Source organism: Sinocyclocheilus rhinocerous, unplaced genomic scaffold, assembly GCF_001515625.1.
Source record: "Sinocyclocheilus rhinocerous isolate Xijiao unplaced genomic scaffold, SAMN03320098_v1.1 scaffold381, whole genome shotgun sequence".
Lineage (NCBI taxonomy): Eukaryota > Metazoa > Chordata > Actinopteri > Cypriniformes > Cyprinidae > Sinocyclocheilus > Sinocyclocheilus rhinocerous.
This window is the reverse complement of record NW_015640044.1, coordinates 137,406-163,409: the sequence shown is the minus strand read 5'-3', so window position 1 is coordinate 163,409 and position 26,004 is coordinate 137,406. Positions and strand designations below refer to the sequence as shown.

Sequence of the window (26,004 nt, the reverse complement as noted above, 5' to 3'; positions counted from 1 at the left end):
AGTTAAATGAGTCCCAATAGGGATGCACATATCCTCACAGAAACTGATGTATGATGTTACAGAATCCGTGAGCTCATCCAGATCGGTGGCAGCAGCTTAAAAAAAACTCCAATCAGTGCAGTCGAAGCAGGCTTATTAATGCTTCTTTAGTCCATCTTTTTACAGTCCTTATTACAGGTTTAGCTGATTTCAGATTCTGCCTGTAGGTCGGTATAAGATGAACCAGACAGTGATCAGAGAGCCCCAAAGCTGCCCGTGGGACAGAGTTATATGCATCCTTTATTGTGGTGTAACAGTGGTCCAGTAAGTCTCTGGTAGGACATGTAATGTGCTTTCTGTATTTTGGTAGTTCATGTGTGAGGTTTGCTTTATTAAAGTCCGCGAGAATGATTATAACAGAGTCCGAGTGTTGTTGCTCTGTGCCTGCGATCTGATCAGCCAGCTGTTGTAACGCTGCATGCAAACTACAATGTTCAGCAAAACATCTGAGTAATCAAAAACTGGCAGAAGATTGTGTGGTGTGAACTACTGCCGAATGTTCAGCAGTTCATCCCTGGTAAAACTTATTGTGTTTGAAAAACAACAGACAGAAAAAACTAACAAAAACATTAAAACAACTGGAGAGCTCCTCACTAAAGGCAGCCATACGCTGCGCCATCTTGATGCATTATTTTTTGTCACCGGCTGGTTGTGGATTTCCGATATTTGGAAAAGCTTGATTGGGCTTTGAGTAAACATGGAAGGAGGGTTTTCTCTAAGTTTTTCCCATAAGGTACGAGTTCAAGATATTTACTTTGTAAAATAAGTGACCTAATTTTAATAGTCAGGCCACTAACTCAGTCTCCCTTTAGCAAATTTACTGAACTGCTCCATATATCACACAAGCCTTAAAATCTCATCAATCTACCATCTCTCCTTCAGACAGACAGAGAGAGAAAGAGAGAGATGTGGGACAAATTAACAGCTGCGCATGCCTTCAAAATCACCTTCTGTTTCTTTCTGGTTATGAGGCTGAATATAACAAACAACAGAAGATGTCTGTTATTCTAGATTTTGAACATTTCTTGCAATGTGAATCTTGCTGCCACTGAGCTAATGTGTTGTTAGTGGTTTCCAGGGAGTTGCTTTGTGGTTAATAAGGTGTTCTGAATGGTTCTTAAGGTCCTATGCCGTTGCTAGGATGTTATAGGTGGTTGCTAGGTGGTTACTTCCTGCCCAAAGTCCACTAAGTCACTCTGATATTCTGGTCCTTAGATGTATTTCCAACAATGCGCATTTTAAATAAATGTTGTTAAATGCTGAAAAAAAGTTTCCACGGTTTCCACAAATATATTATTCAGTGCAACTGTTTTCAACATATGTTATGTTTCAATATGTTTCTTGAGCACAAAATCACCATTTTAGAATGAATTCAGAAGGATCATGTGACACTGAAGTTTGGAGTAATGGCTGCTGAAAATTAAGCTTTTACTAAGAAAAGTGACATCATACCTCTCATTAAGTCACACAGTTGGTATCATTCATGTCCACAGCAAAAGACTTAAAATAGAAATACCGATACTTTTCCTTAGTAAGAACCACTTATTTCATATCTAATATTTTATTATGCCTTGTGTCATAATTTTTCTCAGATTTATGTACAAATACTGTTAAATACTTTTTTTTTCTTAATTTTTCATTTTTTTATGAATAATCAATTATTATAAATTGTTACAAACACCACCGAATTTGTGAAAACAGTCTCTAATTATGTTGTGCAGCAATAAGGTCACTATACTCTAGATTCTTTGTGTAAGTTTAGTGCTCAGGATTAAACTACGAATCTGGGCACGGCGCCCAGTGTGAAATTCACGGTTCTACATGGCACCTCTCCACAGACTCACACACAATGGCACCAAACTGGCCCAGAACCCTGAGTAGCTGGAATGGGACCAAATATTTTGACAGCCAACAACAAAGTGTGAACAAGAGACATAGGTAACCATGTTTAGTGGATTTGGAAAAGCTTGCCATGCTAGAAAAATTAATGACAGCACACTTGGGCATGTCTGTCAGCACAACTCTAAGGTTTTACATGACTTCTTGATACGCTGCGGATGTGAAAGGATACATTTTAAGATATCCAAGTTGTGGCATGTAAGAAGTGTTCGGTAAGGTCTGTTAGTGGTTTGTTTCCAAATAGCAATGTGTTACATGAGATATACTAAACAAAACAAAAAATTAAACTCCATTATAACATTGTTTAAAATGTAAATGAGAAAGGGAGAAAGGCACAGAGACAAAGAGACAGAGAAGAGAACAAATGATGAAGGAACATCTAAGGGCTTCCTCTAAGATTCCCTCATTGTTTAGCTTAGCTAATTAACTTATTGAACATTTGAATTTTTGCTCTCAATCAGAGAGTAAAACAAGAGAATGAATTGTTATCGTTTGGCCACAATAAAAACCTTCCACATTCAATTGCTCAGTATGACTCATTCTCGCTAAATCCACCATAATGGGCTCAACCTAAGCTGGATATTTCTTTCCCATCTTGTCCCTTGTAGAACAATGCGGTCCAATCTGTGGGAGAGGCTTATTAAAGTGTGAAATTGAATGAGAGTGGGGACTGAGGTAATTGCTGTGCAGTCTAGTGGTCCCAGTCACAGACCAGTTAGCAGGGTCACTAATGCATGATTCCCTCCAGATTGGATTGCTATAGTCAGGTAGCCTGACAAGACTAGGTACCCATGTCTTGAGGTTGATTCTTATGCAAGGAGTGAATGCACTGCAGGTGCAGTAATGCTCCATCTGGTTTTAATAGCAAAAAAAAAAAACTGACCTTTTAGAGATAACATGGCGCAAAATGTTGTACAACAGGAAGTATACATCTAAATACATAAAATGGGCACTTTTGTTTATCGAGGAAGTAAATACAGCTTCATTTTGCAATTATCATATAGCAATGAACAATAAATTAATAAATAACAATGAAATTCTATCAGAACGAGGAGGAAATAAATAAAAATGAATTAATAAATTATATATATATACCGTTCAAAGGTTAGGTATCAGTGAAAATTTTGTTTTACAAAGACAATTCTCCATTTAATTGATCATAAATACTGTAATATTGTAAAATATTATTACAATTTAAAATATTTTGTTCTATTTTAACTTGTTAAAAATGTAATTTATTTCTGTAATAGCAAAGCTGAATTTTCAGCCGCCATTATTCCAGGATTCAGTGTCCGAAAATCATTCTATTATGCTGATTTGCTGCTCAAGAAACATTTCTTATTTTTATCTGTGTTGAAAATAGTTGTCTTCGATGATTAAGCTTTCAAGAACATCAATTATTTGAAACAGAAATCATTTATAATATGTAAATGTCTTTACTTTCATTTTGATCAATTTAATGCATCCTTGCTGAAAAAAAAAATCAAAAATCATAGTAATCCTAAACTTTCGAAAGGTAGTCAATATATATTTACATACACTATATACATTTAAAATAATAATAGTATGGTATATATATTTAATATAGATGTATATATTAAATATGCATACATCATTATATTTAATATCTATTTAACTTTTTTTTTTTAATTTATAAAGACATTTAAATATCAATGTATAACATGATTTTGGGCAATATTTCTATGATAGCTCCACAAGCACATCGATACTGTATTGTTTAAGTATTACTGCCATCTTTCCTATTCAGCTACCTGGTTAGATGCAATATATGCACTTTGTTTAAGGTTGGTAAGAAAGCATCATAAAAGTACAGCAGAAGTAATCAGCATCACAGAAAGTGAAGACAATAAAAGTGAATGAACTGTAAACTGCAGTTGACTTACTGAGACAGCGTGTGTGGTCCTGGAACAGACCTCTCTCACAGGTGGTCACACATTGCCTGCCACTGAGGAGAAAGGACCCACCACATGCTGTGCATTCAAAGTCATTCTCACAGGTGGCACATGACGGCTGGCAGGCTGGTAGAAAGAGAAAGAGAAGGGTGATAGGGGCTGGGGGATTCACTTTGTGGCTGCATTGACAAACACTATGCAAACACTGATACATTAATTGAAATTGGGTGTGTGAGAGTTTGTACATCAGGTTTAAAAGAGCGACTGTAAGAAATTTGTCAAATGATGCTATAACCCTCCAAAGTGAGGGGAAATTCCAGTGTAGGGTCCGGACTGTGTTTTGACTTGTTGAAATGACTGTGACAAACATGACTCATGTACATGTACATGCACATCCACATACAGTACACACAAAAACACACACACACCAACAAAGCTATAGGATTAGCTATTTGTGGAAGTCACCCAAAGCACTGGGCGTTTTGAGGATTTAAAATACCATGGTGTAAAAATATGTTTAGGCCAGACGTGTGTGAATGTTGGTAAGAAAATAGGAGGAGGAGGAGGATAAAGTAAAAAAGATGAAGATGAAGAGGTGAACAGGAATTTGTGTAACAAAAGCAGCGTGGGCTGTAGAAGTACAACGGTAAAACACAATAAAAAAAAAAAAAGTATGTTTATACCTGCACAAACTTTGCCCTGAGCGAAAAAGCCTTCAGGACATGACTGCAGACAGCGTCCATTCATCAACAGGGCAGAAGGATCCTGACAGCTGTCACAGTGATCTGGTGTGCCAGAGCATGTCAAACAGTCCTCGTGACACTGCACTGCTGCAGACACACACAAATAACACAGTCAAACTCCTCAGAGGACAGAAAAAGTTACAGTTTAAAAACACTAACTTAAATTATGATCATCATTAACATCACCTCTGCTCTAATGAGAATGAGCCAGTTGCCCTGCAGCTGTGACAGTGCATTTTCATTTTACTAAGGCATTACACAAACCCAAATGTCACAAATGGCTGAAATTTACCTATTAAAGAACAACCAGAACAATCAAAGAACCATTTATTGTGAATGCTTTTGTCATGCGTTTGGTTGTAGTAAGGAATCACATGACGAAGGAATACATTCAGGAAACAACTTTAATAGACATCTCACGGGTAACACGCAGCGAAAGAACCAAACAAAACAAGAAAAGCTGTTATTAATCATAGTCAATATCACATTATTAATATTTACACTGTCAAAAGGGCATTTAAGCAATTATGAGTACTCAAAACCTGTCACACTTGCAACAAATTAAAATATTTAAAGTGGTCATGAACTGCCTTTTTTATTATTATTTTGTACTGTTCTCTGAGGTCCACTTGTAATTAAACCAAAAAACATCATGATTTAGAAGTAATAGGTTATTTTCTGTCCTGTTTTGACCCCCTCATCGGAACGCTCTGTTTGAATAGGTGTGGCAGATTGTAGACTCGGAAGTAAACGCCCACTGCTATGATTGGCTAACAGTTGTGTATGTTTGACAGCCAAATCCTTCATAGATGGACGCTGATGTGGTTAAAAACACATAAATACTCAGTACATATTAAACAATCTGTAATAACAGACAAAGCACTAGTGACCACATAACAAAAACAGTTACTCACACTTGTGTGGTGCGACATTACTCATTCATTCTCTTGGATCCAATATAGTCGCACAGCATCGTCTGTTAATTGCAATCTTTGTGAAAAACCTGCGTCGAATTGTGCCTTGTTTTTAAACGAACCCATGGTAAAATGAAGTGAACAAAGGACCAAGTTCTTACTGAGGTGGTCTGGATCTTCATTAAAAATAAAGTTCATCCATTCTTTCTGTAATGTTGGGATCAGAAGGAAGACCATGCAAAGACTGTGTTTTTCCACAACTTGGCACTGCACAGCGTCTTGTTGTCTTCTGAGCCATCTTTATCGTTTGGTTTCTGCGTAGACCTGCATTTACGTCTCTTGTTATTTACACTACATGTGTGAATCGGTGGGCGGAGCTAAACAGGCAGTGATGTAGAAGCAGGTGTTGATCATCTTCTGTGGAGGCGGGGTTTAGCCACACTATTACGTCATAAAGTGGCACATTCCACAACCTGTCGTTTTGGCAGATTGGCTTCAATACAAGCTGTGTTTAGACTGACGAGAAAGTTTGAGTTCTGAAACTTACAGGCTGTTTTTATAGTACTGTGACCTCTTAAGTGTCAAAAGATCAAGGCAATTTTGATTTCTCAGTTCATGACCCCTTTAAAGTTAAAATTGGCTTTGTGGACAATGTGGAAATGAATCTAAATTTATTTCTTCACTAAACCATATACACTACTGTTCAAAAAGTTTGGGGTTGGTAAGATTTCAAATTTTTTTGAAAGAGGTCTTTTATGGTCACAAAGGCTGCATTTATTTGATTAAAAATACAGCATAAATAGTAATATTGTAAAATATGATTACAATTTAAAACAACTGTTTTCTATGTTAATATATTTTAAAATGTAATTTATTAAAGTGATGGCAATGCTGTATTTTCAGCAGCCATTGATCCAGCGTTCAGTGCCACAGGATCCTTCAGAAATCATTATAATATGCTGATTTGGTGTTCAAGATTTTTTTTTTTCTAATATTAACATTCAAAACAGTTGTGCTTCTTAATATTTTAGCAAGGTGTGATGCATTTTTTTAGGGGTATTTGATGAAAAGTTCAAAAGAACAGCATGTATATGAATTTTAAATATTTTGTAACATTATAAATGTTTTGACTCTCACTTTTGATTTCTTGTTAAATAAAAGTATTAATTTCTTTAAAAAAAACAAAAAACTTACAGACTCCAAATTTTTGAACGATAGTGTACATGCTTTTCTTCACTCTAAACCATATGTATTGTTTTAATATTAACAAATATTATCACATCATATAATGGTTAAAAGACCATTACAACTGCTAGCCTAAAGAACCTGGAAGTGCAGTTGCCGGTTGTGTGATGTCAAGGTAATTTAATCTATAGTCATGCAAATGAACCACCAAATCTCCCACCCAGTCTTTAGTGTACTAATAAGGCACTCAAAACTTCTCCACATGGTCCAACTGAAACCTGAGCCTATAGTTCTCTCTGGCACCATTACTTGGCACAAGAATTAATTACATAGTCTCTAATGAGCTGGTAAATCCCTTGCTAAGGACTTTAGGCTGCAGGTTTCTGGCTCTGTCCATGAGGCCAGAGCAAGAGACATGGAAATAGGGCAATGTAGGAATTTAAAGGTGCGTTGGTAATTATTTGATGGTCATTCCCAATTTTTGGACCGGACTACAAGCACAAGGCCAGGCTCATATCCAGAGGGAGAAAAGGAAAGCTCTAAGTCTTTATTATTTTCTGACATTCCCCCATAAATCACTTTTCATTAAATACTTTGGTGTGTGAATCAATAACTCTTGGTGAAAAACTATCCTAATCTCCATTTTCCAGTTGAAGTAAGCATTTTTTACCAGAAGGACCTTTGAGACTTTCCATCGATTTGAAAAATCTACTTGTTTCGAGTGCAAATGCATTATAATACGGCCACTAGCTAGTAAATCCTTCCGAATCGCAGCATTTCTCACAGTAACACTGCAAGTCATTATATCTCAGACATTCTATCTGATAAAACACTGATGCTGGGCTCCTTCTGTTCCTCACAACAGGCAGACAAGTTAACAAATGGTTATGTGGCTGTGAACGCATACACACTGTCTTTGCCGTATTGATCAAATCTGGACATTAACCAGCTAACAAGCACTATCACCACGCAAGATGTTACTTACCATATGTGATTAATAGTGCTTATGATAAACATATAAGAGAAAAATGTTTTGTTTTTGGTAAACAGGACAGTCGTATTTCTGTCCAAAGTTTAAGAGAAAATATACTATCTGACTGCTGCGTTTAGAGGATAGATACATTAGCATTATCTAATAAGCATAAACACAGAGATGCCAAACGGTCAACACGCACACATATAAACACCCAAACAATTTACCCTGTCTCTTCAGATAAACATACAGTATATATCTATATAAAGGCAAAATGTAAACACAAACACATTCTGCTTTCTTTCTCTCTATGGTATTTTCCAAGAGAAAGAGGGAGAGTGAAATATGCATGTTCTTCTTGCAGCATCTCTTGAAGTCACCTTGGAAATTTAGTATATAGAGCAGACCCGAGTCTCATGGGTGCTGGAGAGCTAAATAAGCACATTATCTAACCAGAATATAATCTAATACTATAGCTCTCATCTCTCTCCCACTGAGATCAACTATGTTTTGCCTTTATGGTTCAGGAATTGTTCCTTGGAGGGCTGATAAAGAAAGATTTTCAGAACAATTCAGAAAAGTTTTTTTTACATCATATAAAGAAATGCTTTTAAACTGGGAATAGAATGATGTAATGTTCTTTTGAAGTAAATAAATCAAAGTATAACCCCAATTTCACTGATTATATTGGAATATATTCACAAGAGAGCATGGTAATTAACTACAGCAGCTTCATACATCATTGCGGTTTGGGAAATGAACACCAACATAGACGTGCAGGTCTCACCTGGATTGCAATCCGGACAGCACTGTTCAGGGTGAGGTATAGTCAGAGTGCCCAATGGACAGGTGGGACAGGAGTGCTGGTAACAGGTCACATGACCCTCCTGACACTGGCACTCGCGACACAGCCCCTCTCTGATGCTCTCTAGATTCTGAGACCAGAGACACAAGAACAGTAAAAAGACATTTTTGCTTAGACAAAAAAATCGGTAGTATTTATTAATTTTTGCAAACCATAAACCAAGTTCTCATGTTTACTTACAGTGAGGCGTCTAAAACTCTTGATGTTGGCTTTCTGCCCCTAAATGGACAAAGACAGTTTGAATGGTGGTGGTATTGATTTGCTTGTCTTTTTTCTTCATTGCTATCAAAAGCTATTTGTATATTAGCGTTCAAAAGTTTAGGGTCAGTATTTATTTATTTTTTGAGAGAGAAATTAACACTTTTATTCAGCAAGGACACTCAATTGATAAAATGTAACAGGAATAGATTTATAATGTTACATACAACCTATTTTAAATGAATGTATTTCTTTTGAACTTTCTCTTCATTAAAGATGCCTGCAAAAATGTATCATAGTTTACACAAAATATTAAGCAGCACATCTGTTTTCAACATTAATAATAAGAAATGTTTCTTGAGCACCACATCAGCATATTAGAATAATTTATGAAGGATCATACGACACTGAAGACTGGAGAAATGATGCTGAAATGAATTATATTTTAAAATATATTCAACAGTTATTTCAAATTGTAAAGATATTTCACAATATTACTGTTTTTACTGTATTTTTGATCAAGTAAATGCACCCTTGGTGAGAATAAGAAACTTCTTTCAAAAACATCTTACTGAACCCAAACCTTTGAATGGTAGCATATGTATTTCACGTGTGAACATGGATATAAAACATGATAAGACCAATGTATGTTTTACCAAACCCATATTTAAAGAAGCATGCTTTGTACCTTTTGATGTGGCTGTGAATATGTACAGGAACTGGTTGTTGTCCTACACTCTGGGCAGCATTTCCCAGGCAAATGGACCAGTTTTTCTCCCTGGCACAAGGTGTGAAATTTTAGCTCATTTAATTTCAGCATGAAAACACCCCCAGGGGAATGATTAGATGTCTGACACAGAGCCACAAATCTCTAATTACATCACATTTCCAATTCTACCTCTGAGGTTCTTTATAGGGGGCCATTATCAATAGTCATTTACATTCATGAGAGAATCTTTAGTTGTTTCTGTGTAACACAGTTTGATCACCAAAGTCATGGTGGTCTTACAGACGAATCAGCAGATGTCAGTGAAATATGCTACAGATGGGAAAGAAGGTTTGATCGATGTTTTCAAAAAGATACAGAAGCATCTTTTGTGTTTCTTGTTTAATCAGACACTCTACTGCTCTGACTCCAGTGAACATCAGCTCTTATGTTAATTAATGCAGGACCTTAAAACCACTGCACTGAAACAAAAAAGTAACCTAAAATGTACTTCATGTGAGAACATCTAATTAAAATGGTTTAAATTCAAGTAAAAAAAAAAAAAAAAAAAAATTATTTAACATCACCAAAAAAAAAAAATTAATAAATAAATAAATTTAAAGGGGCAGTTCACCCCAAAATTTAAATTCTGTAATCATTTACCCACCCTCATGTCATTCAACTTCACAACACAAATGAAGATATTTTAATATTCTCTTATATTTTTTGCCCATCCATTGGTTATCCACACAACCAAAACTTTCATGCATCAAAAAATGCAAAAAGACACAGTAAAATATTTGAGCAGTTTAATCCAAGTCTTCTGAAGAGACATAATTGCTTTATATGACGAACATATTTAATTTAGGCTTCTAATCATAATAAAAATACCTTTATTTGAGTTCCAAAGATGATCAAAAATTGCATGGGTTTGGACTGACATGAGGGTGAGTGAATGATTACAGAACTATCCTGAAAATGGGACTAGTAGAAAAACAAGTAGAAATAGCTCCAAATAACTGCATGTTACCATTTTTTAGAGCATGCATAATAGTTTTACACACCAGAATGTATGTCACATTTAAAACCTGAGAGTTTTCTGTTCAGACTTGTGTACTTCTCCTTCAAACTTCCATTATGAACTCTACCATGACCCTAGTGAAAATCACAGGATTTAAAAACTTTTAAGGCAGAGTTTCCTCTCTAAAGAATAACCTTTACAGTGACACTTCTGGATTTGGGCCAAAAGTACAATTATTAAGTGATAAATCTCCACAGTGCTCAACCTTTCAAAGCTCCTTGTGATTAATGGAGAAGCGGAGAACATATAGATTGAATAAAGTTGTAATTCATAACGGGACAAATGACCACAGAGATAATGTGCCCCAGGTTTCAAACTCGCCTGGTATATTTTGCCCTAATAATTATCAACATTTTTAATGGCAGTATATAGGGCATCCCCCCAGCTGAGCTTGTTAATTGTGTCTTTTAATGAGTAGAATAAGCATGTGTCCCTGCTGATGGCTCTGCATAGAAATGTGTTCCTTATAAAATTTGGACACATACCTGTGGGCACTCCATTCTGGCGCACTCGACCCTTTGGCACAGCACCTGACCCCGTTCACACATACAGAACTCACAACCTGTGCCGTTCCACATATCGCCATGGTAACGGACGATGTCCTCATAGAGGCAGCTGCCTTTAGACGAGACACAATCTTCGCAGCACTGCCCAGGTCGCTTGATCTTCATCTGACCCTGAGAACAACACACGTTAGCACACATTATAAAATGTCACACTTGTTATAATGCACATCAAATCATTTTTACTTGTGCCTCAGTTTGTGAAAAGAAAAAATCAGTTGTAAACGACAAGATCCATTTAATGGAGACTGATTTGTTTTTAACCCAGAATATTTATTTAAAGACCTCACAATTGTTTTACAAGTGTGTTGACAAAACAGTGTAGCAAAACAGTTGATTACTTACTTGAATGAGGGACATACCCCTTTGCATTCAATGCAATTTGGATTTCGTTCTAATCATTCAACTCAAACTGCTAATTGTTATCTTCTTGAGAACATGAAATCTAAACTTGATGGTGGTGGAGTAATAGGAGCAGTGTTTTTGGATCTAAAGGTACTTCTTTAAAAGCTCACACTTTTCAATTTTTCTGCTGAAGCTATTAAATGGATGATTTCTTATTTAGCAAATAGGAAGCAAAGTGTGCGTCTTGGTAATAGTCAATCAATGTACCGAAATTGTAATATTGGAGTTCCTCAAGGATCAATTCTGGGCCCTATCTTGTTTAGTTTGTATATAAATGACTTGCCGCTAGTCTGTTCATCTGTTAGTATTCAAATGTATGCTGATGACACAGTTTTATATGTGCATGCAAAAAACAAACAACAAGCAGCGAACATTTTAACTGAGGTATTGGTCCATGTTTCAGATTGGCTGAGTAACTCATATTTACATTTAAATATAAGCAAAACTGTTTCTATGTATTTCTCACAAAAACCGACAGTGATTCCCCATCCTGATGTATTTGTTAAAGGAGAAAAGCTCAAGGTTGTTTCTGATTTTAAATACTTAGGAGCAATTTTAGATTCCCAACTGACATTTCAAAAGCATGCCAAAAAGGTAGCCAAAATTATTAAATTTAATTTGGCTAACTTCAGGCATATAAGACCATGCTTAACAATAGAAGCAGCAAAACTCTTCATGCACTCTATGATTTTTTCTCATATTACATATTGTTTTACGAGTTGGTCACAAGCAAGCACAACCGTTTTAAAATCAATTGAATCTCTTTACAAACAGACGCTTAAAATATTTGATCAGAGGACTAATAGTTATCATTATTGCAATATAGTTCAAAAACATAATTTATTGAGTTTTGATAATATTAAACATTTGGTTGATGCTTGCTTGATTTTTAAGATTTTAAATGGTTATGCACCTCCCCCACTATGCCAGTTTATAATGCAGAAGGATAATAATGGCAGAGTAACAAGAGCAACTACTAGAGGAGACTGTGCTGTACAGTTTAGGCGTACAACATTTGGATGGTCAGTCTTCTCAATTAGAGCCATTAATTATTGGAATACTCTACCAACTGAATTAAGGAGTAGTACAAATTATTTAACATTTAAACATAAATTAAAGAAATTGTTAAAAGCAAGTCATATTTGTAATCATGTGTAAAAAAAAATTCCTTTATGATACTGCCATTATTATCCTTAGTGTTTAATTGTAAATGTTATTGTATGTTTATGTGTGATCATTTACTGTATTTTAGATTTTTAGGTTGCCTTTTTAAAATCTGGCAAGGGGCAACAGATGAAAATTAGCCATTGGGGCTAACCCTGGCTTATTTACAGTATTTTACTGTTGATTAATGAGCACTGTCCCGGTTAAATAAATAAATATTTGGAAGTTTTAGAAATGAGAAATTAGGAGTTTGGACGGGACCTACTGAAGGGCTTGTCCCTGTTGTTTTAGGAAAATAGCCAGTGGACTGGAAGAGAAAAACTAAAGATCTGTAAAACTAGTCAATTAAAAAAAAAGCTGAATTTTGCCAACTTTTAACATATAGACAGACTCTAGCTATATGAACTAAAACCATAAAAGCCTCATTTTCATTTAATGGGGTGATTTCACGCTTTTTAAGGATTCACACTTATTAAGGTGAGATATAAAAATGAAATGTCTGTTCCTGCTGAGAATTGTTCTAAAGCACAGTTACATAAGATCATGAATTTTGCATGAAAGCAAAAGACTGAGATGGAAAACACCCCAAAGCAACAGACAAAATGCGAAATATATGGTGCAAACAATCCTGGATGACGAAAAATCCTAACTGTCACTTTCAGACCAAAGAAGCATAAACTGCAAGAATCAAAGTAAGACTGTATTAAATTGTAAATGGCAACAGTCAGTGAGCCAACAGCTTCTCTTTTGTGATCTTCTCAGTAAGCTTGTTGGTCAAGAAAGGTCTTTGACATGAAGTGTTGGGGTGTAATGGATTTCTGCTGACCTTATCACAGTGGAGAGGAGGGCACTTCTCCATCTGACAGCGAGAATGAGCGCGATCGCACACACAGGTGGTACAGCTGCCCCTCTGCCACTGCTCGCCATGCTAAAAACACACACGTACACAATAAAACAGTTCTGAGAGAAGGGAACATCTACTGTATGCCATCAATACTATGGTTTTAAATGCATGTAAAATTCCAATTCGAAATTCCAGAGCTACGCCACCAATGTCTCGATTCAATTTCGAAATTCAGATAGCATCTCAAAGCTGTTCAAAGCTTTAGCAGCAGAACACATTACAGCACATAATTAATTTAAAATAAATGACAATTTCAGCCAGTGCTGCAGTGAACAAGACAAGTACTAGAAGGAGATGAAAAGAATGGTGAATGTTATCCTTTGTAAATCCTTGCTTTGCTTTCACACAATCCACTGTGATCAAGAGAGTTGAATTCAAAAGAGTTGAATTCCACTGAGTGGGACGTGATCGCTGAGAGCACGGTGAACAGAGAAACAGCCCTAAAAGACATGCTGATGAGAGATTTCGGGGACGCTTGTGAAGTTTGAGTGTCTAAAGAGAGGTGTCACTACTGCAAGGATGAAACCATATATTCCAGATTGAGGGGATCAAATGGAATAATTTAAGAATGAACCATTAAAAAAACCCCCCTTGATTCATCCATCATCTGAATATGCTATGTCTTTAGTAATATTGAGCCTATATTGGCACTTTGACAACTCCGTATTATAAAAGGAACTGTATGCATGTTTCCAACAATAAACTTTTGCTCATTACTGGTATTACTGGCACATTTAGTCATACACTTTATCTTTACCTTTCTTAAATACTTGGTCAAGGAATATAAATATATATAATATTAATTACTACTATTTACTTTTGCACTGCTAATATTTCGATATTCGATGTGTATTCACACTTCTTATTTTATATTGCAGACTTTTCCATTGTATGCAGCTATGCTGAAAATGCTTTGGCGATACAAATGTAGAGTTTTTTATGTTAATGAAGCAGACCAAAACTGCAAATTGAGAGAGAGTGAGCAAACAGATGAAAAGTCAGCTGAGGGAATGATGAGTATTATGGGTGTGAACAACGAAGGGAGGAACAAGAGATGATATGAGGCAAGAAAGAAGTATGGAGGAATGACAGAAGCAAGAGTGACAAGCATATCACACACACACCAAACTCAGACACGGCTCTCTGCTCAACCCATCTGCCACAATATGAATGATGAACACACTTTAACCCACACTTACCATCCCCTCCCTCAAAAGGTCTTCCGTAATACAGACATGCATTATCCCATCTGTCACTCTCGATCTATCTCTGTCCTCAGATCTCTGTGCATATTTCACCTTTCTCTAATCTTTTCCGGCTTACCTTGTACTCATTCCCAGCCTCCATGCAGGGATTCGGCTCACATTGAGGACAGCACTGTCCTGGCTGGACAACCAGGTTCTCATTCTGTATGTCAAATGAGCACATCAACATGCTGTTTTTAATAGCTAGAACAACTCTTTCAATTCATAATAACATCTGAACAGGATTAATCAGTCTTGATTTTGAGATAATGTGGTAGTTTTACACATCAAGACGGGCAGAACTGTGTTTTGCCTTGACTATTACTGACATGACAGATCAAAACACAAGGCACAGTTCAGGGCTGTTACTGACCGCTTTGCATGTAACAGGCTGACACTCTGCAACCAGGCATTCAGTGTGACCGTTTCTGCATCGACACTTTGCACAGGGGCTGGTTGTCCATTCCACCCCATCTCTGTACTGACGGCCTTCCCAAGAGCAGGAGGCTATGGAATCAAAAAGCATTTTAATTGCAAAACTGAACAAGAATTTCCAGCACATCATTGGTCTCTGACAGTATGAAGCAGAATAAACCCTCTTGGGACCCATATAGCTAAGAAAAGCAATCAGCAAAACATTCAAAAAAAGAGAGGCAAACAGATGACTGCTACTAACATCACAGCACGCGAGTAAAAGCTGAAGTGTAATATCTGTGCCACTAGTGAAACCAAAAAAGAACCGCAGAAACAATAGCTGTTTTCAAAGATTTTCAGAACGTACCCCAGTTTGCCATCGTTTGAGCAAATTCATGCCCCAAATTTACACCACTGGTTGAACCCATGCCATTATATCCACTCAAACAGACACAATTCCATTTGTGGCCACTAGAAACTACACACATCTTTAAAATTTTCTTCTGTATTATGATGTACATCCAAGTGAAATGGATTATCGAGAAAAAAAGAAAAGAAAAAAAAGTAGGGCAGGAACTTGGCTCTCTCCTTGGGTTTTTGATTGGATGGAGGCAGATCTAAATGTAAGCTTGCAGTTGACTTTAAGAAAGGTACAAGGTTTAAGTGGACGAAACGACTGGAGAAGTCCAGAATACATGACCAGAGAGAAGCCTATTGTTGCTATATTTTGATTAAACTTCATAAGGTCAAAAACGTTTAAAAATAAACCATAAGCATGAATGAATTGTTTACAGTAACTTCAGTAACATATTAATAGTTAATTTCCATTTAATGTTGACTTTAACATGCAAATTAAGACAAAATAAAGTTTTTTTTTTTTAGGTGTAGCTTATATTTGCTTCACTGTGACCATTAATATTGTTTTAATATATATTATAAATAAACAGATTCACTATAATTATAAATTAGCAGTGATCAATAAATGCGCAAATATATAAACATTGATATAAACAAATATCCAGTGTATTTGTCCTAGAAAAACTAAAATAATATAATAAAATTAACTAAAATATTAAATAATTAGAGGAAACAAAAGAAAATATTATTCTTCTGTATTCCATAAATAGTTAAATAATAAATAAATAAATAAATAAATATATATATATATAATTATGTTACGGTAATTTATTCTTATTTTCTTCTGTAGTTCTTTAGGAACCGATAAAGAGTAAAGATATGTGTTGTCTCGTGTTCTACAGGACCATAAAGTCCTAAACATACTATCACAATTTTTGGTAACACTTCATTTTAAGGACCAATTCTCACTATTAACTAGTAGCTTATTAGCATGCATATTACTAGCATATTGGCTGTTTATTAATACTGATTAGTCAGATATTAATACCTTATTCTGCATGCCCATAACAACTACCTTAACCATAACAACTATACTTAACAACTACCTTACTAATTATTAATAAGAAGCAAATTAGGAGTTTATTGAGGGAAAACTCTTAGTTAATAGATATGTGTTCCCTATTCTAAAGTGTTACCCAATTTTTTCCATAATGTAAAATACAATGACTGACTAAAACCAGAAGCAATGGTTGAGGAAAGCAATCACTTTCACCAACAGCAAGTAGCCCATCATGTTGTGCATGAAAAAAGTTGCAGCTTACTGTACCTCCATTGTGAGCACATACAGGGCAGCAGTCTCCGTCTGGGATGAAAGGACTCTGGTCTTTCCCACAACTAAGAGAAGGACAAGCACGTGGCCCACAGGTCACCTTCCCATGAGAGCATGTGCACACCGAACATTTGGAATTACTCCACTGACTGTCATGCTGAGTGAGTGGAAGCAGGAGAGAGGTAAATCAGGACATGGATGAAGAGAAATGTTGATTGTAAAAATGAATTAAAACACCGTTATCTTTAAATCTGTGCAAACAGAATATCACAAATATCACTTATTGTTCTGAGCCCCAATACCAACCCAGCCTGCTCGAGTTTCACAATTTGAGTTGAATTACTGAAATAAATGAACTTTTCCACGACATTCTAATTTATTGAGATGCACCTGTAAATGCTACTTGACTTGAAAGCTACACTGCTAGAATCTTAAACAGGGCACCAAGTGGCTCTTTAGCAGGGATGATTGGGACAAAAAAAGAAGAAGCTTGCTCTGTCAGGGAAGAGTGGAACACAACCAAAAACGCTATTGTGCACAAAACGAAGCAATCACTCAGTTGAACCAGAAGTGGGAAGATTTGCCAAGGGACAGGAAGGGGCTTTTAGCATCTTTCATTGGAGTGGTGTCATAATAAGCAGTGTTACTTACCCCATAAACCATTCCTTCATGCTGACAGACCCCGGGCAACTGTGCAAAACATTCTGGACAGCACTTGTTGGGTGGGATTCTCAAGCGTTGACCCTAGGAAAACATCCAGAGAAACATTTAAACAGTTGCATTAGCATCTCAGAGAAAGTTTTATCAGGACTCAAGAGCAATGAGACATAATAACATAATCCATAACTCAAAAATATTGGCATTTGCAAACAGTGTTTTTTTGTGTGTGTGTTATTTAGATACTACAAACTTATTTATTAATATTTTAAATGAGCTTTGATATTTATGTTTTAAATGATCAGATTTCATTTTAAATTTGGTTTAAGTTTTTATTAATTTTGTTATGTGCATTTGCTATTTTTATAAATCTTTATATTTAGCTTTAATCTTATTTCAGTTTGAGTTTTAGTAATTTCGGTACTTCACCTGCAACCTATTTTTATTTCAGTTAGTCGCCAAGGCAACATTTCTAATTTCTGTTCAAGTTTTTCAAGTTTGAATTTTTCATCTAATACTTAATTTTATTTCAGCCTTATTTCAATGAACAACTTTTTCTGTTGATTGAGTTTTTAGTTAATAATAACAACGCTGTTACTGTTCTTACTGCTACACATTTCTTGCAATGTTTAATGCAATAAGATAACACCAAAATGTTCTTGACATCTCAGCAGAGGCCTGTTGCATGAAGCCGGTTTTGTTTTGTTTTTTCCCAGGTAAGTTCACATTTAGGCCTACTTCCAGCAAACTCAAACTGGCAAAACTCGCTTCAAATTAAAGCAGTTTACAGTGAAAGGAGTTTAGAGACAAAATTGCCAGTCTTTTACTGCTAATTATTTAATATATTTATATTTTATGAATTATAATTACTTGTAACTCATATAATATATTCATTGAATTATTCGTATCGACCGAAATTAAGAAATATATCGTGATATCAATTTTGGCCATATCGTCCAGCCCTAATATGAACTAGCGATTAATATTAAACTTTGAATTTAAATTAATTAAAATAAATACATATAAATAAGCTTTAATATATAAAGCTTTGAAAATGACAAAACTTGTGTATTTTCTTTTAAGCTCTTTGTGAAACTATTTAAATAATTAAATTCAGCTTAATCATTTGCATAGTGATATGTTTTATGCGAGCACACAGCCAGACACACCTGAGCAGCAGATATGCTAAGATGCTTTGTTTACCTTGCTGTGTCGTGGGAGTGCAGCAGACGCGAGTAGTGAAAACACGGGAATGGACTTTAATTTATATGGACTCTGAATGAGCCAAGTGGAATGGATTTGAGGAAGCAGCAGCGTGGAAGTCAAGGCTGTAGCTAAAACACGAAATGGATACTCAAATACAGTGGTTCCGATGCCCATGCAGGATGAACACTCGAGCCAATATTATTTTATCCCCATAACTTAAGTATCACAGCAATGCTATTTCAGCAATATCACACAAGCAAAAGCACCGCTGATTGCAAACAGCCATGCTGATATTTAGATCAACAGCATGATTGTTACTGTGTGACAGTGCTTTTGTACAACTGTTAAATAAACAAGAGGTTAAAACAGTACATTTAGACACAATACTGCCAGTTACTTTGTAGGAAATAGTTCCAAACAAAAAGAACTGACACACACAGCAGTGGCTTTACTGAATGAATAAGTGTTTTTGAAGAAATCTGTTGTGAATGATACAATGACACGTACTGGACTAATGTAACCAGCAGAAAGTGAAATATACTGGAACACTTCAACTTCATAATCTTTAATGGACCCACTTAGAAATCCTTTGAGAACAAGGTTACACTGAATCCTCTTTTAAATGGTTCTTGGTAGAACCCTCATTGTTCGACCCATCACGGTTTTTAGTATAGGTTGCTTTGAATTGGACCAAAAGCATTAATGTTTAACTGGCCACTTTCATTCCTAAAAAGCTAATAATGCATTCATCTACCCAAGCATTGTTATTGCCCTGTTTTAATGGCTCATTATCAAATACTTCATTCTTACCCTCTGAAAGTCACACTGGGGATTTCGGCAGCGAGTGGGTTTGCAGATGACAATATCATTGTAGCAGATGCAGTCTTGACAGGTGTCTGGTTTCCATGATGTATTGTTCTATAACAGGAAGAAAAGTAAAAAGACATAAATCCATGCCCACCAAATGCCATCATCTCTCAGTTCATGATGCATGCATTGGGAATGACACGGCACTAAAAAGCAAAACCTTGACAGTGTAACATCTGGAGATGACAACATAAAAACAAGTCAGAGGTAGGGGTGTGCGATATATATCGTCTGCGATAATATCGTAATTGTTGTTTTAACGATGTGCGATTTGACATTATCGAGTATTTTGCAAAAACCATTCAAAACATCCCTACAGAGCGCACGCATACATTACGTGAAGTCTAGACTAGTGCGTGTGCGCATTTAGTGTGTTTTCTTTCACTGCATGATTCAGTAAATGTAAGAATTCGACTCAAAAGATAATGGACACTTCTAGAAAAAATGGCTTTATAAAGGTAAAAATGCCCATAAAATGTAAAAATCTGTTTAAACTTATTGGAAAAGATTAATTTCTATCAGTATGAACTCACCACCACACAGAATATGAAGAATATTAAAAACATTATCAGTCAGCTGTCTTCGGCAGTCCTTAAGGTACCAGCACAATAACACACTCAGCAAAATATAGTCTAATTATCGCTATCGATAAAATCCCATAAAATATCGAGATATAATTTGTCAATATCGCACACCCCTATATAAAATATACAAACTTTACAACTAATATTATTATTAATATTATTTTATATCAATATTGATTTTTGTAATCAACACAAAAAAGTTTTTTTTTTTTTTGTGTGTTGATTACAAGGTGCCAAGCAAGAAACGGTAACTTGGAAAGGATCTTAGCTCTAGTTTTCTAGATCTTAGGGGTCTAATTATCGCCATCGATAAAATCCCAGAAAATATCGAGATATTATTTTTTGTCAATATCGCACACCCCTAGTCAGAGGGATCAGTGTCCAAGCTCAAATAATGATTCTAAAGTAATTTTCTTACTAAACATTCACAATTGTCAATTTTCAAAACAGCTTCAGAATTTGTATTGTATTTGTTAGAAATTCCTAGCTGAAACTTTAAACAAGGCCATTGGAAATAGTTAAGTTATCATGCATTTAACCCGAGACATCTCCATTCCCTACAATAAATGTTAGAACATCAACAGATAAGACTGAACGAGGTTGCTTTGGTATTTTAAAATGTATTAACAGTCTTGCCTGAGGGACCTACTGCTTTAAAAGGGTATCGGATGATCAGATAGGTAAAACAGAGGAGGAGCCTCTTTTATGTCAATGTAGCAGACCTAAACAGACAGTTTGGACTGGACCTAAAACAGGGTCTTTGCTAAAACTTTAAAGTGGTCATGAACTGAGAAATCAAAATATTTTGACACTTAAGGGGTCAGTGTACTATAAAAACAGTCTTGTATTGAAGCCAGTCTGCCAAAACGACAGGTTGTGGAATGTGCCACTTTATGACGTAATAGTGTGGCTAAACCCCGCCTCCACAGAAGATGATCAACACCTGCTTCTACATCACTGCCTGTTTAGCTCCGCCCACCGATTCACGCATGTAGTGTAAATAACAAGAGACGTAAATGCAGGTCTACGCAGAAACCAAACGATAAAGATGGCTCAGAAGACAACAAGACGCTGTGCAGTGCCAAGTTGTGGAAAAACACTGCTGCATTGCCTTCCCTCTGATCCTAACATTAGGAAAGAGTGGATGAACTTTATTTTTAATGAAGATCCAGACCACGCCAGCAAGAACTCGGTCCTTTGTTTACTTAATTTCAACAGTGGATTAATTTACAAACAAGACACAATATTCAGAAAGATTGAAACTAAAAGACAATGCTGTGCGACTATATTGGATCTGACAGTAATGTAGCACCACACAAGTGTGAGTAACTGTTTTTGTTATGTGGTCACTAGTGCTTTGTCTGTTATTACAGATTGTTTGATATGTACTGAGTATTTATGTGTTTTTAACCACATCAGGGTCCATCTTTGAAGGATTTGGCTGTCAAACATACACAACTGTTAGCCAATCATAGCAGTGGGCGTTTACTTCCGAGTCTACAATCTGCCACACCTATTCAAACAGAGTGTTCCGATGAGGGGGTCAAAACAGGACAGAAAATAACCTATTACTTCTAAATGATGTTTTTTTATCTTGATAACATTATAAGTGGACAGAACAAAATGATAAAAAGGCAGTTCATGACCCCTTTAAGAAAGGTCAGGGTGAATGAAACCCTGTGCTGCCACTGAAGCTTTGATTTAAGTAGTCTTACAGTCATTTGATGACAGCTGTCTCAATGCAAGCCAAGCCAGACTGCAACTAAAATGGTTGCAAATGGAAAAAATAACCATTTTAAAAATAATGTTAAAAGCAGACATCATTGGTAACAGTTAGGGGAGGTTTGTGTGCATTTAAAGTGGTTTTGTCAGATCTCAAACTGGAGCACATGCCAGTGTTTCCTACACACAACAAACAAATGACTCTTATGGACCATTCTTTTTAATGAGTTAGTAAAAAGAAATCCCACTGTAACTTTGAATTCTGAATTAATAACGTATTCTAAAAAACACAAATAATATTATTTGCTATTGCTTAGCATATACGGCTCAATGTTAATGCTGAATTAACTGTAAATTTGTTTGGATGACTTGTTCGAGCCATATATTCAACAGAACATTTCACAGTTTTCCCCTGAACAGGCAAACATATTCGGTCACAATTTAGTTTAGGGACTAATTCTCACTATTCACTAGCTATTAACTATGACTTTTGCCCCAATAAACTCCTAATTTGCTGCTTATCAATAGTTAGTAAGGTAGTTGTTAAGTTTAGGTATGGGGTGGGTTAAGGGAGCTAAAATATGGTCATGCAGAATAAGGCATTAATATGTGCTTTACAAGTACAAATAAACAGCTATTAAGCTAGTAATATGCTTGCTAATACACTAGTTAATAGTGAGAATTGCTTCCTAAACTAAAGTGTTACCAAATATTCTTACAAAACAGAGTGATATTTTAATGACACAAATACAGTCAGACAATTTAATTTATAAGAGCTGATGTTAAGCAGAAAACGAAGTAATATTGCTTTAGAGGGCCTTCAACTAGATATCCACACAAATCGGTTAAATGCACCAAGCAGTGAGCTATGTCAGAAGTTTATTTAAAGTTATTCAGATATACAGTATGTACACAAAACTTTGATTTGCTCTTACTGATCATAAATTCTATGCTGTGCGACTATATTGGATCTGACAGTAATGTAGCACCACACAAGTGTGAGTAACTGTTTTTGTTATGTGGTCACTAGTGCTTTGTCTGTTATTACAGATTGTTTGATATGTACTGAGTATTTATGTGTTTTTAACCACATCAGGGTCCATCTATGAAGGATTTGGCTGTCAAACATACACAACTGTTAGCCAATCATAGCAGTGGGCGTTTACTTCCGAGTCTACAATCTGCCACACCTATTCAAACAGAGTGTTCCGATGAGGGGGTCAAAACAGGACAGAAAATAACCTATTACTTCTAAATGATGTTTTTTTATCTTGATAACATTATAAGTGGACAGAACAAAATGATAAAAAGGCAGTTCATGACCCCTTTAAGAAAGGTCAGGGTGAATGAAACCCTGTGCTGCCACTGAAGCTTTGATTTAAGTAGTCTTACAGTCATTTGATGACAGCTGTCTCAATGCAAGCCAAGCCAGACTGCAACTAAAATGGTTGCAAATGGAAAAAATAACAATTTTAAAAATAATGTTAAAAGCAGACATCATTGGTAACAGTTAGGGGAGGTTTGTGTGCATTTAAAGTGGTTTTGTCAGATCTCAAACTGGAGCACATGCCAGTGTTTCCTACACACAACAAACAAATGACTCTTATGGACCATTCTTTTTAATGAGTTAGTAAAAAGAAATCCCACTGTAACTTTGAATTCTGAATTAATAACGTATTCTAAAAAACACAAATAATATTATTTGCTATTGCTTAGCATATACGGCTCAATGTTAATGCTGAATTAACTGTAAATTTGTTTGGATGACTTGTTCGAGCCATATATTCAACAGAACATTTCACAGTTTTCCCCTGAACAGGCAAACATATTCGGTCACAATTTAGTTTAGGGACTAATTCTCACTATTCACTAGCTATTAACTATGACTTTTGCCCCAATAAACTCCTAATTTGCTGCTTATCAATAGTTAGTAAGGTAGTTGTTAAGTTTAGGTATGGGGTGGGTTAAGGGAGCTAAAATATGGTCATGCAGAATAAGGCATATGCTGTGCGACTATATTGGATCTGACAGTAATGTAGCACCACACAAGTGTGAGTAACTGTTTTTGTTATGTGGTCACTAGTGCTTTGTCTGTTATTACAGATTGTTTGATATGTACTGAGTATTTATGTGTTTTTAACCACATCAGGGTCCATCTATGAAGGATTTGGCTGTCAAACATACACAACTGTTAGCCAATCATAGCAGTGGGCGTTTACTTCCGAGTCTACAATCTGCCACACCTATTCAAACAGAGCGTTCCGATGAGGGGGTCAAAACAGGACAGAAAATAACCTATTACTTCTAAATGATGTTTTTTTATCTTGATAACATTATAAGTGGACAGAACAAAATGATAAAAAGGCAGTTCATGACCCCTTTAAGAAAGGTCAGGGTGAATGAAACCCTGTGCTGCCACTGAAGCTTTGATTTAAGTAGTCTTACAGTCATTTGATGACAGCTGTCTCAATGCAAGCCAAGCCAGACTGCAACTAAAATGGTTGCAAATGGAAAAAATAACCATTTTAAAAATAATGTTAAAAGCAGACATCATTGGTAACAGTTAGGGGAGGTTTGTGTGCATTTAAAGTGGTTTTGTCAGATCTCAAACTGGAGCACATGCCAGTGTTTCCTACACACAACAAACAAATGACTCTTATGGACCATTCTTTTTAATGAGTTAGTAAAAAGAAATCCCACTGTAACTTTGAATTCTGAATTAATAACGTATTCTAAAAAACACAAATAATATTATTTGCTATTGCTTAGCATATACGGCTCAATGTTAATGCTGAATTAACTGTAAATTTGTTTGGATGACTTGTTCGAGCCATATATTCAACAGAACATTTCACAGTTTTCCCCTGAACAGGCAAACATATTCGGTCACAATTTAGTTTAGGGACTAATTCTCACTATTCACTAGCTATTAACTATGACTTTTGCCCCAATAAACTCCTAATTTGCTGCTTATCAATAGTTAGTAAGGTAGTTGTTAAGTTTAGGTATGGGGTGGGTTAAGGGAGCTAAAATATGGTCATGCAGAATAAGGCATTAATATGTGCTTTACAAGTACAAATAAACAGCTATTAAGCTAGTAATATGCTTGCTAATACACTAGTTAATAGTGAGAATTGCTTCCTAAACTAAAGTGTTACCAAATATTCTTACAAAACAGAGTGATATTTTAATGACACAAATACAGTCAGACAATTTAATTTATAAGAGCTGATGTTAAGCAGAAAACGAAGTAATATTGCTTTAGAGGGCCTTCAACTAGATATCCACACAAATCGGTTAAATGCACCAAGCAGTGAGCTATGTCAGAAGTTTATTTAAAGTTATTCAGATATACAGTATGTACACAAAACTTTGATTTGCTCTTACTGATCATAAATTCTGTACAGCTGTGTTATAAATCACACACAGTGACAGCTATCCTGAGGAGCCATCTTGTCAAAGTGACATTTTGAGCAAGTGTTGATGGGTTGCGCATTTTAGCACAGCACCTAGGCTCTGAAGTGACACTCTGCACAGATGTCTTAATGGGAAATGGCCCCAATGTGGCTTTGAATGGCCAGCTCGGAGAGATCTGAGGACAGTCAATATCTCAGCAAACTGTCCGTGGTATCCAGAGGCCCAGAGTGGTTATAGAATCTCAGTCTGAGTTCTGTTAACACATCTCATGTGATGTGACATGCAGCACATTCAGCTATAACTGTGAAAATATAACATTGCACCTATAAGGACCAATTTAGTCATGTAATGGGAAAAAAAGTAATGAAAACATTAATATGTTAAAGGGATAGTTCAACCGAAAATTTATATTTGTATTATTCCAAGCACATATTTTTCTGTGGAACACAAGAAGATTAGTCTTTGAAGAATATTCTGTCCACTCTTTTCCATGGAAGGAAAATAAATGAGGACTAGGGCTGTCAAGTTTCAAATTAAAGGACAGAATTTTCATTTTGGGGTGAACTTTAGGCAAGAGCCTTAAAGGGGTCATATGATGCGATTTCAAGTTTTCCTTTCTCTTTGGAGTGTTACAAGCTGTTCGTGAATAGATAA

The 26,004-nt window shown here is 35.8% G+C and overlaps 1 protein-coding gene across 1 annotated transcript in view; it reads right to left on the bottom strand.

Annotated features, from left to right (window-relative positions):
• Positions 1–26,004, bottom strand: part of LOC107752371 (extracellular matrix protein FRAS1-like) — a 131,559-nt gene that overhangs the window by 65,404 nt on the left and 40,151 nt on the right. Inside the window, exons 3-14 of the mRNA XM_016568328.1 lie at positions 19,571–19,678; positions 17,549–17,641; positions 16,895–17,054; positions 15,170–15,303; positions 14,876–14,959; positions 13,475–13,576; positions 11,002–11,193; positions 9,418–9,507; positions 8,712–8,750; positions 8,454–8,601; positions 4,535–4,681; positions 3,843–3,977 (exon numbers count right to left, since the gene is read on the bottom strand). Of these exons, the coding sequence (XP_016423814.1) occupies positions 3,843–3,977; positions 4,535–4,681; positions 8,454–8,601; positions 8,712–8,750; positions 9,418–9,507; positions 11,002–11,193; positions 13,475–13,576; positions 14,876–14,959; positions 15,170–15,303; positions 16,895–17,054; positions 17,549–17,641; positions 19,571–19,678 (1,432 nt within the window). The remainder of the gene's footprint in view (positions 1–3,842; positions 3,978–4,534; positions 4,682–8,453; positions 8,602–8,711; positions 8,751–9,417; positions 9,508–11,001; positions 11,194–13,474; positions 13,577–14,875; positions 14,960–15,169; positions 15,304–16,894; positions 17,055–17,548; positions 17,642–19,570; positions 19,679–26,004) is intronic.